We start from the raw sequence: 17,511 nt of genomic DNA on the forward strand, positions 1-17,511 counted from the left end.
ACCCTCTAAATCATACACCTCAACGTTGCTATAAGATATTACCAAAAAAATGAAAAATAATATTACGAATCTCCAAAACAACACATCACAAATTGCATTAAATAGCCATTTGAGCAGAAGATTAAATAAAATCTTTTCATTTTCACTGTAGCAAGTTAACAAAAATTATTTTTTAAAAATATATTATAAAAAACCAGTAAAGAATAGCAAAATATAAAAAAAGAAGCCTCGATATTGTGGCTTAACTTATCAAACATGTGTTTCGAACCATGAACTCAATCAGGTTGGATAATTTTCTCTCCTTAAATTTATATTTAGCCTTAATAATAATAATAATAATAATAATAATAATAATAATAATAAAAGAGCCAAAGCCTAGACTCGCAGGCATATGGATCAGCACGCTTAGGCAACTGCAATGAGGAGCCAAGGAGTACTGGCAGGCCCTTCAAGCCTCGTTTTAAAAGGGATGAATGATTTGTCATTGGTTTTTTTTATAAAAAAAACAAGCGACATGTCGCCTGCCAGGACAGACAACATGTCGTTTGCAAGTCTAGATTCTAGCCACCACAACGGTGCCTAGAAAATTAGGGTAGAGACATAAAACTCAATTTAATTTTCAGATATTTCAACTCAAAAACATCTCACCAACACCCTTATAATACTCGAGAATTATTTTATCAATTCCAAATACCCAAAAAATAGCCCAAAAACCCGAAATCAAATAAGATTAGCTTTGGTTTTGTTAGTTTAGATGTGGTTTTTAATGCGACATTGGGGCTCCAAACAACCAACCCGATCGACATGATTGTTTGCTTTATGCTATACTTCAAACGAGGTTTATAATAGAATTTTGTTAACTTGTAAAACACTGTAATTGTAATGCCTTAAAGCCACTGTAGAGAATGCTTCCACCTTTGATGCATTTGCTTTATCCTATACTTGAAACGAGGTTTGAGAATATTATATTCTAAGTTCTAACCCTTCTAGCGCTGAATATTCCTCAAAGAAAATGGCAGGAAAAATCAATAATTTTATGGCTTTTTATGGTTTTAACTACAAGTGCAAATCCATTTGATAGAACAGAGAGGTTCGTTAAACATTTCATGCCATTTCTGCATCAATGTTAAATCCTTCATGAAGAGATTGATCTGGGTTTCGGTCTAGATATTGAATGTGCAGTTACCTCCGGAGTTAGCTTTACTCTCTCGGGTTATATAGCCTGATCTGTTGATCTTAATTGTGGATCATTTTGGAACTTATATTAAATAGGGAGAGTCTACCATTCTCGGTACATTTCTTGATCAAACTTTTCTCTAATCATAAAATATCTTTTTATATTAAATCATTTAAAGATACCAAATATAAGTTTCGGTTTCCCTACCTACACTTTTTTTTTTCTCAAACTATAATTTGATCTTGAATTTTTTTTTTTTTTTGAGCATTTATCTAACTGTTTGGTAATTGTGATACTAGCGATTGTCTAGGCACGGTATGAACGTTGCTGGAACATCAAGAATGCAGATGGATAGTGGCGATCATGTTTCTCTCGACATTGCCAAATTAGCAGAGTCTGTGGAAGGAAAGTTGAAAACCTTGCGTTCTTTTTCAGATCAGTGTTCCATCTACAGAGTTCCAGAACGACTACGTGAGTTAAATGGAAAGGCTTACACACCTCGAGTAATCTCCATTGGCCCACTTCACTACGGAAAAGAAGAGCTAATAGAAATGGAAGAGCATAAGAGACTGTACCTGAGGGAATTTCTTGAATTGAGCAAGGTAAGGGTGAGGGATTTTATTGCAGCTATTGCAGAGAGCGAGACTAGATTGCGTAGTTGTTATGCAGAAACCTTCGATAAACTAAGTAAAGAGGAATTTGTGGAAATGGTGTTGTTGGATTGCTCCTTTCTCATTATGTTCTTTCTGAAAGCATTTTCCCCTGTTATCCAAAGTAGATATATTGACCGCATATTCAATAAACCATGGATGCTAGATGAAATAAGTATTGATTTGTGCTTGCTTGAAAATCAGCTTCCATTCTTCATTGTTGAGGACTTGTTCAATCTATCCAAACTACAGCACCATTGTGAGGAATATTCCATGATTAAAATTAGTTACGCGTTCTTACTTGCTGCATGGCAATCATGGGTGTCAGAGGAAATTTTGGAGAAAATCAATTTGCTTAAAGTAGAGCATTTTGTTGACTTTCTACGAATCTGTCAGCAGCCAGCACAGGAGACGCAGCCAAAGAAACTTGCGACTATAACCACTCCCAGTGTAGCAGAGCTCCATCGGGCTGGAATCAAGTTCAAGTTAGGGTCCAGCATAAACCCCCTCCTCATAAAATTTGATGATAATAAAGGGACGTTGGAAATCCCACAGTTAAAGATAGGCGATCACGCAGAAATCCTATTCAGAAATCTCCAAGCTTTTGAGCAATGCAATTACGATGCTAATAAATATGTATGTAACTATATTACCATGCTCTCTTTGCTTGTCCCCGATGCCAAGGATGTGGAAATACTTGTTAAAGAAGGAATTATAGAAAATTGGCTCCATGATAATGATGCAGTTTCACGCCTTTTTCGCAATCTTTCCAAGGAAAATGTTATCAACGTCAACAATTTCTACTTTTCTGGTGTAGTTGAAGATCTGAACAAGTACTACAGTAAGCGGGTACACAAATGGAAGGCAGCCTTGAAGCAGAAATATTTCCGTAATCCATGGACTATAATCTCTGTTGTAGCAGCTGCTGTTATAGTCATACTCACTATCATACAGACAGTGTGTTCGATCATTCAAGTTGTTTGATTATGCTATTTCAGTTGTTTTCTGTAAATTAACTGTGTATTCTGTTATCTCTTCCCATGAAATTTCTATATATGTTCTTCAATTACTCATCAATATTTCCTCCCTATCTTGCTTTCTCTGCTACATAATTAGCATATATAAAATGCAATCAATTTTTGCTGTTTCAGTTTACTCATGTCATTAAAGTAGCTACATTTTCCCCCACTTACTGTTGCCTTGTAATTTCTATCTTCTGCTTTTGGCACTTTCTGGTGTAGTTAAAAGATCTGAACAAGTACTGCAGCAAGTGGAGAGACAAATGGAAGGCAGCCTTAAAACAGAAGTATTTCCATATTTGCTTCGTTGTGGTAAGAAGCAACTTGATCAGCTCAACAGTCCTGATACTGTTGGATTGTCATTTTTGAATGTCACTTTCTCTGAAACTAAAAAACCTTAAAATTCAAATCTATTTTTATATGCCATTTAGTTCTTGTTCAAACAATTCTGCTCATAAGACACCTGCAGTCATTTTCTTCAGGTCTGTCGTAAGCAGGTTTGCATGTCATTGTTCTATGCAAGACATGCTTGATGTTTAAGTTAACATCCGTGTTTTAATAAATCTCAGTTTCTTTCATGCCTAGTTTTTTTCTTCAACATGGATATTGTATGAATCAAACTGCAATCAATTTGTCAAAATAGTAAAATCACGGAGAAGGGACAGGAAACGGTCAGGGATGTTGAATGAAGAGCAGAATTGTTGCCAGATCGAGAATGGTTAATTTCCCACAGTAATTATATGGTTTGAGTTGATCAAGAAGAAGTTTGGGTTTCTAGATTTTTGTGAAAAGGTAACCAGATGATCATTGTAAGCAGCAGGTATTGGAGTTGACCATTCTGGCAGAGAATCAGCTGACACATTTTTGATGTCCCAGTCAGCAGTTGTATGACCAGCAAATAGAGAAGGGCCATAAAGTATTGCTTGAATTGAAGCATACTCAGGCCTGTCATCTGAATTTCATGCACAAGAATTTGTCAGCTCCATTTTTCATTAGAGCCCTTCACATATCAACACACAGAAGCATCTTTTAGGGGTTATCTCGTGTTATACCTTTGATTTTCTCCAGTCTTATACTGATAGGCAACTTAAGGGTTAATCTGTCATCAGGGCTCTATAATCGTCTAGTGATCGATAAGAAATTTCTTTGAATGTAGAAGATGGAAAGAATGGGGCAATTGGGATTCAACTGAATTGTTTTCCCTTTGTTTCTCATTTTTAAAGAAAAAAAAAGTAAAGCATTATGCTTGTGCTTCACACCTGAAGCTGGAATTTGCCAAGTTGAATCATTAATTACTGTCTCAGCACCTTCTAAATGCGTCCAAGTTGGTATTCTCATACTTTTATATTATCAAGGATAATTTCTTATCTTATTATTGAAACGAGCTGCAATTTCTACTTTTCTGAAATTGTTGAAGATCTGAATAGATACTGTAGAAAGCGGAGGCACAAATGGAAGGCAAGATTGAAACAAAATTATTTCCGTAATCCATGGGCCATAATATCTATTATAGCTGCTGCTATTCTCCTCATGCTCACCGTGATACAAACTGTGTGCTCTATCGTTCAAGTTGTTTAGGTCTACTATCTCAATTGTTCTCTGTGTACATGTACTTTACTATCTAGTCATTGTTATCTTCTTCAATTTACCTGCTGTATTTCTTGATGGCAAAACATCAACAAAATTTTTAATAAATTAACAGAAAAAATAAGAGGCGTGGCTATTTCACTGTAACAAAATTCACGTAAGAACAATAATTTGACTTGCTGTGCAACACGGGAAAGGATCTAGTCATGCTCTACCATGATTGTTTGCTTTATGCTATACCTTATACTTCAAAGGAGGTTTATAATAGAATATTGTTAGCGTGTCAACCATTATAATTGTAGAAAATGCTTCCACCTTTGATGCATTTGCTTTATGCTATACTTGAAACGAGGTTTGAGAATATATATTATGTTCTAACCCTTCTATCTGAATATATATTCCTCAAAGAAAATGGCAGGAAAAATCAATAATTATGGCTTTTTATGTTTTTAACATATATTTGATATAACCGAGAGAGGTTCGTTAAACATTTCACGCCATTTCTGCATCAATGTTAAATCCTTCATGAAGAGATTGATTTGGTCATCGGTCTAGCTATAGATTGTGCAGTTATCTCCTCCAGAATTAGCTTTCCTCTCCCTCAGAGTACACAGCCAGTTCTATTGATCTTCATATTGGGAATCGCTGAAACTAAAACTAGTCTGAATATTAAGGGAAATTCAACGTTCTGATAAGTGACATAATGGTTTTAAATTGGAAAACATCCCGTAGAATCTCCTTTAAATTTTTAATCTTCAATTATTATTATTTTAAACTGTTATCCTGGTCTTACATGACCGGATCTCTTTTCAGATTTAGACTTATCTTTCACATTTTGTTTGGGACAAATCTCTATATAACTGCTCATAACTCTAGATCTCGCAAATAATTAATATTATAGAACAAAACTAATTATTATCTAAGAGGATCCTTTGCTTGCCATTGGAGAAATAAAACATTTTGGAATGTATATTAAAGAGGAAGAGTCTACCATTCTTGGTACATCTCTTTGGACACTAGAGGCAGAGCAAAAGTTCTAAAACTGCCGGTTGTCGAGAGCTTTTAAGTATGTAAGTTTCTATACAACAGGCTTTTTATGATTGATATGTTCTTTTTGTTTTTTTTTTTGTTCTAAATAATATTGTGTGAAAAATAATTTTCTCAAGAGAAAAGAATTATCAACATTATTTGCACATTTCTTTATCATACTTTTTTTGTCATGATAAAATATCATTTTTTTCTAACGACAAACTCTTAGAATTCTTTTCACAAATATAAAACTTATTAAGCAAATTTCATATGAAACAATATATAATAATGATTTATTTTGATAATTAATTTATATCATTTGATACAAATAAAGTGGAACTATACAAGGCACATTATCAATAACTTTAATTAAAGAAACTTAATACATCGCTTAATTTGTATCACTCATGTGGTCGCGCATATATATATATATATTACTGGTTAAATTGTTGCTAGTGAAGGCAAACTTAAGGCTGTAAGTTTCATCTCTTTTTTGGGTTTCGTAATTGAATTTGTTTTCTCAGTGGTAACAATTTTTTTGATCTGCTTGTTTTGTTGTAATACTAGCCATCATCTCAGTTCAGTCACAGGATGGAATCTGGTATTGATAGATTAATCCAATCCGTGAAGGAAGAGCTGCAAATCTCATATGCTTTCTCCGACACATGTTGTATATATAAAGTTCCTGAGCGATTACGCGAGCTGAACGAAAAGGCCTACACACCTCGATTGGTCTCCATAGGCCCAATTCACCATTGTAATGACAAGCTAAAAGCCATGGAAGACCACAAAAGAATGTACCTACAAGAATTCATTGCCCGGACCAAGGTAAGTGTGGAGGGTTTTATTGAATTGATCAAGGAGAAGGAAACAAGATTGCGTAATTGCTATGAGGAAACCAATTGGTTTAGTAGCGAAAACTTCATAAAAATGATATTAATGGATGCTGTCTTCGTCATTATGTTTTTGCTGAAGTACAATTGCAGGAAGTCCACAGAATTCACAGGTAGCAGAGACAGCATTTTCTATCCTCCATACAAGTGGTTTGATGTAAGGGTTGATATCTGTTTGCTTGAAAATCAGCTCCCGTTCTTCATCCTCGAGGAGTTGTGTGGACTATCCACTATACTCGGCAATTCTCCGAAACCTACACTGATTGAGCTTACTCACGGGTTCTTTTCAAATGAATGGGGTTCATGGGCAGTAGGGGAATATTGGGGGAAAATAGATTTCTCCGAAGTGAAACATTTGGTTGACTTTCTTACAATTTATCATCGGCCAACTGAACAGCAACAGCATGAGGAACTTGAGGTTCTAACCGCACCCAGTGTAAAGGAGCTCCACCAAGCAGGGGTCAAGTTTGTGCTGAGCTCAAGCAAAAATCTTCTTGACATAAAATTCGATAGAAATAAAGGGAGACTAGAATTTCCACGATTACAGTTAGAAGACGGAACAGAAATCATAATCAGGAATATGCAAGCCTTTGAGCAGTGCCATGGCCTGGGATCTGGTTATGTTGGTGACTATATCTGTTTGATGGGTCTCTTTCTCGGTGCCAGTAAGGATGTGGAAATACTTGTTGAAAATCGTATTATAGATAATTGGCTATTATCTAAAGAGGAAGTGGTAAAACTCTTTCACAGTCTCAACATAGAAAATTTAGTGTCGCCAGATGGTTTTTTCTTTGAAGGTCTCATTAAAGATCTGAATGCATTCCGCGAAAGGCCATGGAACAAGCGGAAGGCAAATTTAAAGCAAAATTATTTCAATACCCCATGGGCAGCAGTCTCTGTCTCAGGAGCTGTTATTCTTCTCATTCTGACTATCATACAATCCGTCTGCCCTATACTTGAAGTGGTTTAGCTTCTGCAATTTCAATTCTTTCATATGAATTAATTCGCATGTTGCATTAATTGTACCCATAATCCTTGTTCTCTTCTTTGTTTTGTTCTTCCAAATGACAAAGTTGTTTCTGTAGAAATTCCATCTGTAGAAATTCCAAGCAACGAAGACTATATAATTTGTTCTGATTGTCTCTTGGAAACTGAAATTGTTTTATTCTATGCCTTCTCCGCGCATGCTTCACCTAATATTTAAATCAATAAAAGTATAATCTAAAAATCTCATGATCTAAAAAATAAATATAAACAAAAATGATTGAATAAACTCACGCTAAAAAAATATTATGCAAGACCCAACAAATCAAGAATATTATTTAAAAATTATTTTTTTTAATTTTGAAAAATAAAGTTCACTTGTATAAAACCAAAAAAAATAATTACAGATGAATTGGAATAATATCTTGAAAAATCAAACACAAACAAAATAATTCTAAAAAAAACTTATATTAAAAAATGACATGTAAAATCGGTGATCTATGTCATGAGATCGGGATAAACTCAATGAAAAAAAATTGAAAGAGATTACAAAAATAAAAATTTATAAAAAAAAACTAATGCAGAACGATAAGATCACATGACAAATTAAATGTCAAAAAATAAACCAGAAAAAAAAATTACACAAAAGGATCTAAAAAATAAGGGTGAAAAAAGAACATTAATTAGAGGGAAAATAAAAAATTTTAATTGGAGGGTTAAATTGAATTAGAAAATAGCTTTAACAGAAGAAGAAAAAATCAAAAGAATGAGGGTTTAACTGTAAAAAATAAAACAATTAAAACTTTGATTAAAAGATGAAATTGAAAGAAAAAAAAATCAATAAAATGGCAAAGAAAAAATATTAAAAATAAAAAAAATAAGGACCAAAATGAAAAAAAAAACATATGAGAAATCATAATTGAAGGACTAAATTTAAAAAAAAAACATTTCTATAAAAGGAATAAGAACAAAATAAGGAATTAAAAGAATGAAAACTAAAATTAAAAACAAAACATATGAGAAATTATAATTGAAGGACTAAATTTAAAAAAAATATATATCTATAAAAGGAATAGGAACAAAATAAGAAATAAAAGGAATAAGGACTAGAACTATAAAAGGAATAAGAATAAAATAAAAAATTAAAAGAATGGGGACTAAATTGAAAAAACAAAAACTTTTCTAAAAGGAATAAGAACGAGATAAAAAATTAAAAGAACGAGGACTGAAATTGAAAGAAAGAAAGAAAAAAAGAGGATAATGATATACTTTATATGTTAGAGGAGAGAGAGAGGAAAAAAAAAGAAAACAAAGAAAACAAACGACTACCATTGTGAAACCGTAGAAATTTATAATTTAAATATGCGGATGTGTAAACTCTCATGTAAACATAAGACTGAAAGTGATATGATCTCAATGAGTGATGAAAACCACGATAAGAAATAATAGATAAATAATAATATATAATGGAGGGGATGACCTCCATAAAAATGAATTTTGGTTTAGAATTCATAAGGACAGAGAAATTGGTAACGTGTTTTGATGGATAAAATAATGAGGAAAATGATGAAATGTTTCTAAGTAATAAGTAAGGTAATAAAGAATAAATTATAATAAAGGATAGTGCAATGAAAAGGGTAGGACTAAAGGTGCAAGCACCGATTAAAAATCAGTGACGTTACTTTGAAACGGTAATAAGTCCGGTAAACAAATAAAGGTGGAAATTTTAAAATGAATATATTCCAAAATAATAAAATGAACTTAAAGGTTTAGAATTATAATTGATATGATTTTAAGTGAAGATTGAATAAGAAAATCTGGATTGTTGACGAAAAGTCATGAACTAATCAATTTTATATTAGAAAGCAGAGCTCTCAATTCAATCATCGGATTGTGATGAAATTTTGCATGAAGTCTATTAATATGTTTTCCTTCCTTGGTTAAAGATCTCATCCCAATCGAAGTTCAGTAAAGACTAGCGATTTAAGCAGAAACAAACCAAATAATTTATGTGAAAAATAAAATAAAATATATAAAGGCATAACTAAGGGATAAAATTGTAATTAATGGAAAAGGGTTCTATAAAATAGCAAAGAAACCAGCAGCCCAGACAAAAAAAAAAGGTGAGAGACAATAGAGAAAATTCGGCTAGAGAGAGAAGTGCATAATTTGGAGGAGCCAATAATGATTCGGTGGCCATATCTCTAGCATCCACTGTTGGATCATGCTGATTTTTGGATATATTATTCCTCTAACACTCCACTACTAACGGACCGGAGGGATTTTAAAGCACACAATGCTTTCAACATATCATCATCGTAAACTTCCTGGAAAACAAAAGGAAATACACCTGTAGGGCAGTTTTGGTCGCCGACCGACTTCTCTCTCTTCCACCATTGGATCATGTTTATATTTGGATATGTGGTGCATCTAGATGTTGCCTTCATTCTGGATGGTGGAGATCGAAAACACACTCTTCGAAAAGGTTTCGTTAATGTTGAACAGTAGCTCGTTAATTTTCAGGTTAACTTGGTTTTATTCAGATCTAGGGAGATCCAACTGTTGGAACATTTTGATTTTGAGATATATTGTGCACAACTCTATGATATATAGTTTGACCGTTGTGTGTAAAACAATAATCAGAGGTTGATGACTTATTGCGTTTTGAATCTATTGCTAGTTTTGGCAAAATTTAGAAAACTTGATTAAAAACATGTTTTGATGAAATTAGAATTGTGTGGGTGTTAGGGTTTATGGAAGACGTAATAGTAAAATATGTTATTGCTATTAATGTTGTTATAGATTAAATGTGTATTCTTTATATGAGGGGAATAATGATTATGGTGTAAGAATAGAAAGGAACCTTACTATATGAACATGTTAATTGAATAAAAGGCTAACTTGTTGGTTGTGTGGATATGAATGGGATGGAGCCATGAAGAAATTGAAATGAAAGAAATTTGGAAAATAAAACATATTTAAGGTTGGCCATAAGTATATTTTTGACAAATTAATTAGTTAATGAAGATTATCATTAATGATGTAAGAATATTAATTGTTAAGGTTTGTCGCATATGTTTAATTATACGAGGAGAAAGTGAAAGAAAATGAATGGTTCATTGTTTTATTGTATTAATAATGCTAAACAATGATAATAACATATGTAGTGTGTGTAAAAAAAATTAGGAGAAATTCCAAAGGGATGAGTTTCCTTATTTTGACCTAATCTTGCTATATTATAGAGGTAGGGAAATTGTATGAATGTTTTGTTTTAAAATTGGTTTAAATTTGTGATTTAATGATGTCAAATGACCTTGGATAATGTTGTTTATGCATGAAAATAAATTGGAAGTTGAAAAGAATTTTCAAGGGATGAAAATCCTCGTTGTTTAAAAGTTTAGCTATAAAAAAAAGCTATTGTGATTGTTGATTTTGAGCCTTAAAACAAAATAATTTGGAGTTGGTTTCTTCATAAAAATTGTATTTTCATGTTTTAGCCTTTCATAGAGATAAATCACGCCCAAAACTGAGTTTTTACAGTTTTAGTTATGATTAAACCACTAAATAGTGTTCTGAGTTGGTTAAGCTAAATTGATCAGAATTAGACAATTTTTAATCTTTGCTTGAAATTGCTGTTAAGTGATGGTTTTAATAACAAAATTATAAGAATGAATATGAACATAAAAATGGGTAAGAGTATGAGATTCTAAGGGAATTCCTTGTGATTAGTTTGAGAATACTAGTTGAATGAGAATTAAATGAAGTTATGATGTTAGTTGTATTGTTGATAAAAACTACATCCCTGGTAGTATAGGGGAAGCTATGGGGATTGAACAATTGCATGAAGTGGCAACACATGCATATACTCTAGGTAGGTGCATCGCACCTTGTCTTTTTAAATTGTGTAAACTTATTGATAAATTTCAGAATTTATTATTTTATTGCTTTGATAATATTGGAATGAATAAGAGTACCTTGCATACTTGGATGTGCATCGACTAGTTATGATATAATTAAAATGGATATGAGTAGGGGTGATCATTTTCGGTTTGGTTTTTATCAAAAAAACAAAACCAAAACCGGTTTGAACCGACCGGTTTCGGTTTGGTTATTTTAGAACAAAAACTGGTTTTTTTTGTTTGGCTCGATTTTTCTGGTTTGGGTTCAGTTTGGTTTTTTCGGTTTCAAGGATATAAAACCAAAACTGAACCGAATCGATCGGTTTTTAAAAAATTTCAATCAGTTTAATCGGTTTTTTTCACAGTTCGGTTTTTTTTGTTATTTTTTTTTGTTTTCTCGATTTTTCAGTTTTTTTGCTCACCCCTAGATATGAGTACCTTATGTAGATTTACATGTATCAAACTTGTGATGATATTATTGGAATGAATAAGAGTACCTTGTGTACAACAATATACATCCATTAGTTAGGATAATGTTTGAACGAATATGAGTATCTTGCGTGCATTGTTATGTATCAAATTAATTATGTTATTATTAGGATGAATACAATTATCTTACATTGATAGGTATGGAATTAGTCATAATAACTTTAGAATAGACGTAATTATCTTACGTACCATTGTATGGATTGGGTATACACAATGACTTGGAGATTGAAGGAGAAATGATAGATAATTGGTCACCATAGTGTTGGTGGCTAAGGATACATTACAATGATACTTACCATCATGATGAGGATGACTAAGGGCATAAATTGATACTTGACACTGTGATGAGGGTGACCAAGGTTATATGAATAATGCTTAGTAACTATAATGTTAATAACTAAGAATGTGTGTGAATGATACTTGAAAACCGTGGTTATAATGCATATAATTTATTTATTCTTTCTTTTTTTGGGATTTGAGGTTCCAAAGCAGCGCAGTGGCTGCCTTTCAGGAGGCGGCAGAGGCGTATCTTGTTGGGTTGTTTGAGGATACCAACTTGTGTGCTATTCATGCTAAGAGGGTAACTATTATGCCTAAGGATATCCAATTGGCCCGAAGGATTAGAGGAGAGAGGGCTTAATTGTAAAACTTTCCCAGATTAAATGAGAAATTGCATTGCTTTATTTGGATTCTATTTGATGATTTATCTTTAAATTAAATCTCTCTCTAATCAATCTTGTTCCCAAATGGAAAGGATAGAGCATCTTATGCATTGTATTGATCACGCTCCATGTTTCATAGAGACCTAATTGCCCAAAACGTTTGATTTTAAGGACTAAAATGTAATATAAGAACATAAAATCTCAAATAAGGACCAATTTGTCAATAAATAAAATAGGAAAAAGAAAAATTTAAACCAAACAACTAACAATGATGATAAATGATCTTTCAAATCACTCTTATTATTTATGAGTATCAAATTGGATTCTTTGGATTTTTTTATTAAAAGATTTTTTTAAGAAACATTATCGTAAAGTTATCTTCAAGGTCATATTATTGATGGAAGATCTCATCTTATCATAATTATTATAAAAAACATAATATTAAAAGTTTTATTCAAAGGAGATAGAGCTTATTAAAAAACAAAATTAGATCCAAAACTACACACAACTAGATTTGAATTTATTAAAAATAAATAAAAAAGAACTGAAAGGGATGTCATGGAAGAAAGAATCATCCATGGCATATGATGAAGGAAATAAAGGCATAAAAAATAAGCCATGTATGCGATCGTGGGAACTGAAAGACAGCAATGTAGCAAATAACTAATTCGAGCCATAGCACAATTTTAGACATAAATGTATAGTGAGAATATGGTATTTATTATTTTTTAAAATGATTTTTATTTAAAAATATATTAAAATAATATTTTATTTATTTATTTATTTTGAATATCAATATATTAAAATGATCTAAAAATATAAAACAAATCAATTTATTTTTTTAAAAAAACAAAAACCCAAGTTAAAACTCATTGCAAAACACTCTCCGTAATATTGCCAGCAATAAACATACGTACACTACGCATGTATACATAGCAACAAGTTTTAGGTTATACAAGAAGAAGTAATTATATCTCAAATCTTTAGGATTTTCTACTAATTCCAGCCATAGCACAATTTAAAAAAAAATATTTTATCTAAAAATACATCAAATTGATGTATTTTTAAATTTATTAGATGGTTTTGCTACAACCATATAAAAATCACTTGAAAATAATCAAATCAACGAATTTTTTCATGTTAAGAAGAACTCTCACTCAATCAGGCTGCCAAACACATAATTAGCCACTTGAGAAACATCTAACAACCCTAGCTGTATGTTATGGCGTGAATCTCTGGCAACGATACTGCAATGGAGGAACTGGACAAACTTGATCACTCGAGCATTAAGTATTGATGGTATATTATAGAAGAAGAAGATCATGCTCTCTCCCTAGGCCTCACCTTAGATTAAAATATGCTGTAGCAATACGTGACGGATTCTTCACATTATTTAGGGACCAAGCATTAGGTGTTTAATTAGTGGAAGAAAACACAAGCAAGTTTGTCTGGATATTATTTTCAAAATCTTAAATTAGTTTTATAGAAAAAACTTATAATGTTGACAAGTTTTAGAGTTTTCATTGCATGAGTATGGGCCTTGAGTCTGGGGTTGATAGACAGGCTTTGGCAAAGCTCATTAATGGGCTGGGTTGCCCAGGGAAATTAGTCCAAGAAATCTCTCCCTCCTCTCCGCAAAAGCTAGAGAATTTTCAAGGTCTCTAATCTTGAAGACAGTCTCTTCACCATCCTACTCAGCCGCCCCATGTTAAGCAGCAACTCACAAAGAGGTATCCTACTGCACCTAAATTTTCTCCTTAGATGAAACGATTGATTTGAATTTCTTTGATGTTTTGATTTGTCAATGTTTCCATTACTGGGTTTTAAGCGTTTCTTAGGCGAGGAAGCAGAATTTGATAGCCTGGAACTCAACTATGTAATTGTTTTATGCTATAGTTTTGTGTTCTAATTGATATATCGGCCTGAAATACATCAGTATAATCGATCGCTTTAGATGTGATATTGGTCCTTGGACTTAGTTCTAAGCCTTTCAAGAACTAGGAGAGTTCACTCGAATGAAAGCATAAACATGAATGATTTCTCTAGTTGGATTATGCACAGTGTTAAGTACAGACTTCAGAATGCTCTCATCCTTCAGAAAGCTATTTCTAATGCTAGCTTAACTTAAGCTTGTAGTAACTGGGATCTCTTGTAATTTCAGTTCAGTTTTCTATGATTCTTCTTATCTTTTTCAGTAGGGTTGAGCTAGCACTTGAGTTCCTTTTTTCTTTAATGAAAGATTTAAAGAAAAATTAGAAAGTGTTGTAATTAGTGATTTGCTGATGCTAAAACTAGCAATCATCGTGATCCGTAGAATGGAGATAATTGGGACATCAAGCGAGAAGATGAAGACAGGCGATCACGTTTCGATTGATATTTACAAGTTAGGGAAGACTATGAGAGAGGAGTTGGAGATCTTGCATCCTTTACTTGATGACTGTTGCATTTACATGGTTCCTAAGCGGTTGCGAGTGTTAAATGAAAAAGCCTACACACCACAAGTTGTCTCTATCGGCCCACTTCATCATGGCAGGGAAGAATTCAAAGCAATGGAAGAGTGCAAAAGAAGGTATCTGAAAGATTTTCTTGCGTGGAGTGAATTAAGCTTGGAGGATTTGATTGGAGTTACTGAGATGGAAGAGACAAGGCCTCGTAATTGTTATGCGGAAGCAATTGAACTCAGTAGTGATGTTTTTGTGAAGATGATGCTGCTAGATGCCGCCTTCATCATTATGATCATGCTGAAAAACTATTTTCTAGACTTCCAGAGCAGCAACGATCGTATTTTCAGTAGACCATGGATGATTCATGATATAAGGTTTGACATGATCTTGCTTGAAAATCAGCTTCCATTCTTTTTTCTTAATGACTTGCTTAAGCTATCCAACCCTTATAAAGGATATTCCTTGATTGCATTTACCCATGGGTTCTTGAAAGGTGCATTGGGTTCATGGGTGACAGATGACATATTAAATGGTATCAATTCCTCAGAAGTGCAACATTTTGTAGACTTTCTAAGAATGTGTCAGCTGCCAACAAAGCTTCCTCGGCCAAGGAAACTCAAAACTCTAAGCATGCCGAGTGCAGCAGAGCTCCGTCAAGCTGGAGTCAAGTTTAAGCTGGGGTCGAGCAAGAATCTATTTGACGCAAAATTCAATAAAAGTAGAGGGAGACTGGAAATTCCACGATTACTAGTAATTGACCAGACAGAGATCTTATTCAGAAATCTTCAGGCATTTGAGCAATGCAATTGCAGTGACAAATATGTGACTAACTATATTACCATGATCAATTTGCTTGTCTGTAGTACCAGGGATGTGGAAATACTTGTTCGGAAAGGAATTATAGAAAACTGGCTGCGTGATAATGACGCCGTTTTAAGTGTTGTCCACAATCTTGACAAAGAAAATCTCATCTTCCTCGACAACTTCTACTTTTCTGAAATTGTTGAAGATCTGAATTAATACTGTAGAAAGCGGAGGCACAAATGGAAGGCAAGCTTGAAACAAAATTATTTCCGTAATCCATGGGCCATAATATCTGTTATCGCTGCTGCTATTCTCCTCATGCTCACTGTGGTACAAGCTGTGTGCTCTATCATTCAAGTTGTTTAGGTCTCCTATCTCAATTGTTCTGTAATCTGTATGGCCAAAACTTATCAAACTGCGGTTGTTGAGAGCTTGTAAGTAGTTTGAGTTTCTGTCCAATAGGGTTTTTATGATTGTCATCGTGTTTTTTTTTTTTCTAAATAATATTATATGAAAAATAAAGAGAACATTATCAGCATTATTTGCACATTTCTTCATCATACTATGTTTCTAATGATAAGATATCATTTTTTTCTAACGACAATCTCTTAGAATTGTTTTCACAAACATACAACTTATTAAGCAAATATAATAATGATTTATTTTGATAATTAATTCTTATCATTTGATACAAATAATGTGGATAATTAATTTCATAATTAATTTCTAATGATAAGGCACATTATTAATAATTTTAATTAAAGAAATTCAATACATCACTTAATCTGTATCACTTATGTGGTTAAATTGTTGCTAATGTGAATGCTATACTTAAAGAATTTTTTTGTGTGAAATTAAGGAAGTGCATTCTATAATCTTGTTTATATGATTAGCAATGTTAAAAAAAATTTGCTTTAAATTTTCATAATTTAACTGAGAAATTTTCATGAAATAAAATTTTAGAATAATATTGTTTTTTTTCTCTAAATTCTTAAAATAATATTTTTTTAGAGTTTTTTTTTTAATCAAAATTAAATTGAGTTAGCTCGTTAATTCATGAGTCAACCTACATCGCTTTGGACCGGTAAACCTCCTGGTTGGGACTTACAATTATGTTCTTCAATCGCATTGTTTCTCTTTCCATCATTTGTTTTATTCTTACAACTTCAACCAACTCTTTGGAGTTTTAAGAAAATACAATATTGGTGAATAATTAATAGTATACAAAATTGCGATTAAGTGGGGACTGATTTGCATTTATCTTCAAAATCATTCTGCCTATCAAGCTTCTCGGTATTTGTCAATAATCATCTTCTCTTGATGGATTGGAAGGAATAATAAATTAAACATAAATAAATATTAAAGATAAACAATATTTTTATTAATAAAATTAAATATGTTTACATGATTAAAATTAAAATATTATTTTACATTAAATCAATTAAATATATCAAATATATGTTTTGTTTCTTTACCTACACCAAATATTCTTCAAAAAAAATAAAATATTAAATATTCTAAAAAGACAAATTCTTTTAAAAAAATTTCTTAACGGTTCAAGATCAAAACCATAAAACACCGCAGGTCAATGACACTAGTTAGAATGATAATATTTGATTTATCTTATATAAAAACCTTTGAGAAATCATTATTCAAAAGCCACTTTATGCATACATGTGCTTCAAAAATATGTTTTAAAAAATTTCAAAAATGTCATTATTCAAAAGCAACTTTATGCATACATGTGTTTCAAAAAAACTTTCCTTTTATTTTTTATATCGTTCCTTGTAATATTTCCTTTGTTTCTTTTTAATAACATCGATCATCAAGTTTCATTAAGCTCAATGAATTGAACACATCATCATAGACTGTAT

At 32.3% G+C, this 17,511-nt stretch overlaps 3 protein-coding genes across 8 annotated transcripts in view; all 3 read left to right on the forward strand.

The window, feature by feature from the left end:
* Positions 1-7,498, forward strand: part of LOC18097277 (UPF0481 protein At3g47200) — a 79,487-nt gene extending 71,989 nt beyond the window's left edge. For 2 of the 4 annotated variants that reach the window (XM_052451308.1, XM_052451309.1), the window contains exon 3: positions 6,264-7,498. In XM_052451308.1, coding sequence (XP_052307268.1) covers positions 6,264-7,325 — 1,062 coding nt within the window. In that variant the 3' untranslated portion in view covers positions 7,326-7,498. Of the gene's footprint in view, positions 1-6,046 lie in introns of all 4 variants that reach the window. The other 2 variants (XM_052451310.1, XM_052451307.1) reach the window with 2 other exon arrangements.
* On the forward strand, positions 996-16,111 carry LOC18110423 (UPF0481 protein At3g47200). Its single transcript, XM_024597119.2, has 4 exons — positions 996-1,291; positions 1,477-2,660; positions 4,274-4,424; positions 16,004-16,111. The coding sequence occupies exons 2-3, from the start codon at positions 1,495-1,497 to the stop codon at positions 4,422-4,424; spliced, it is 1,317 nt and encodes a 438-aa protein (XP_024452887.2). The 5' UTR covers positions 996-1,291; positions 1,477-1,494; the 3' UTR covers positions 16,004-16,111.
* LOC7478328 (UPF0481 protein At3g47200) lies at positions 13,981-16,111 on the forward strand. Of its 3 annotated transcripts, XM_052451313.1 has the most exons (3): positions 13,981-14,119; positions 14,685-15,207; positions 15,327-16,111. In XM_052451313.1, exons 1-3 carry the CDS (start codon positions 14,095-14,097, stop codon positions 15,352-15,354), a joined length of 576 nt encoding a protein of 191 aa, XP_052307273.1. In that variant the 5' UTR covers positions 13,981-14,094; the 3' UTR covers positions 15,355-16,111. The 3 variants fall into 3 exon arrangements, with proteins under 3 accessions (XP_052307273.1, XP_024453506.2, XP_024453508.2); XM_024597738.2 differs by having other exon boundaries at positions 14,685-16,111; XM_024597740.2 differs by having other exon boundaries at positions 14,704-16,111.
* Positions 16,112-17,511: the final 1,400 nt, after the last annotated feature.

The sequence above is a fragment of the Populus trichocarpa genome, chromosome 3, assembly GCF_000002775.5.
Source record: "Populus trichocarpa isolate Nisqually-1 chromosome 3, P.trichocarpa_v4.1, whole genome shotgun sequence".
Taxonomy (NCBI): Eukaryota; Viridiplantae; Streptophyta; class Magnoliopsida; order Malpighiales; family Salicaceae; genus Populus; species Populus trichocarpa.

Bases quoted from the DNA above. Each gene is read 5' to 3' on its own strand.
- LOC18110423 (XM_024597119.2), top strand. From the start codon at position 1,495: ATGAACGTTGCTGGAACATCAAGAATGCAGATGGATAGTGGCGATCAT. The intron at 2,661-4,273 runs GTACTACAGTAA...AGATCTGAATAG, and splicing joins GTAGTTGAAGATCTGAACAA to ATACTGTAGAAAGCGGAGGC.
- LOC7478328 (XM_024597738.2), top strand. From the start codon at position 14,095: ATGTTAAGCAGCAACTCACAAAGAG. The intron at 14,120-14,684 runs GTATCCTACTGC...TGCTAAAACTAG, and splicing joins AAGCAGCAACTCACAAAGAG to CAATCATCGTGATCCGTAGA.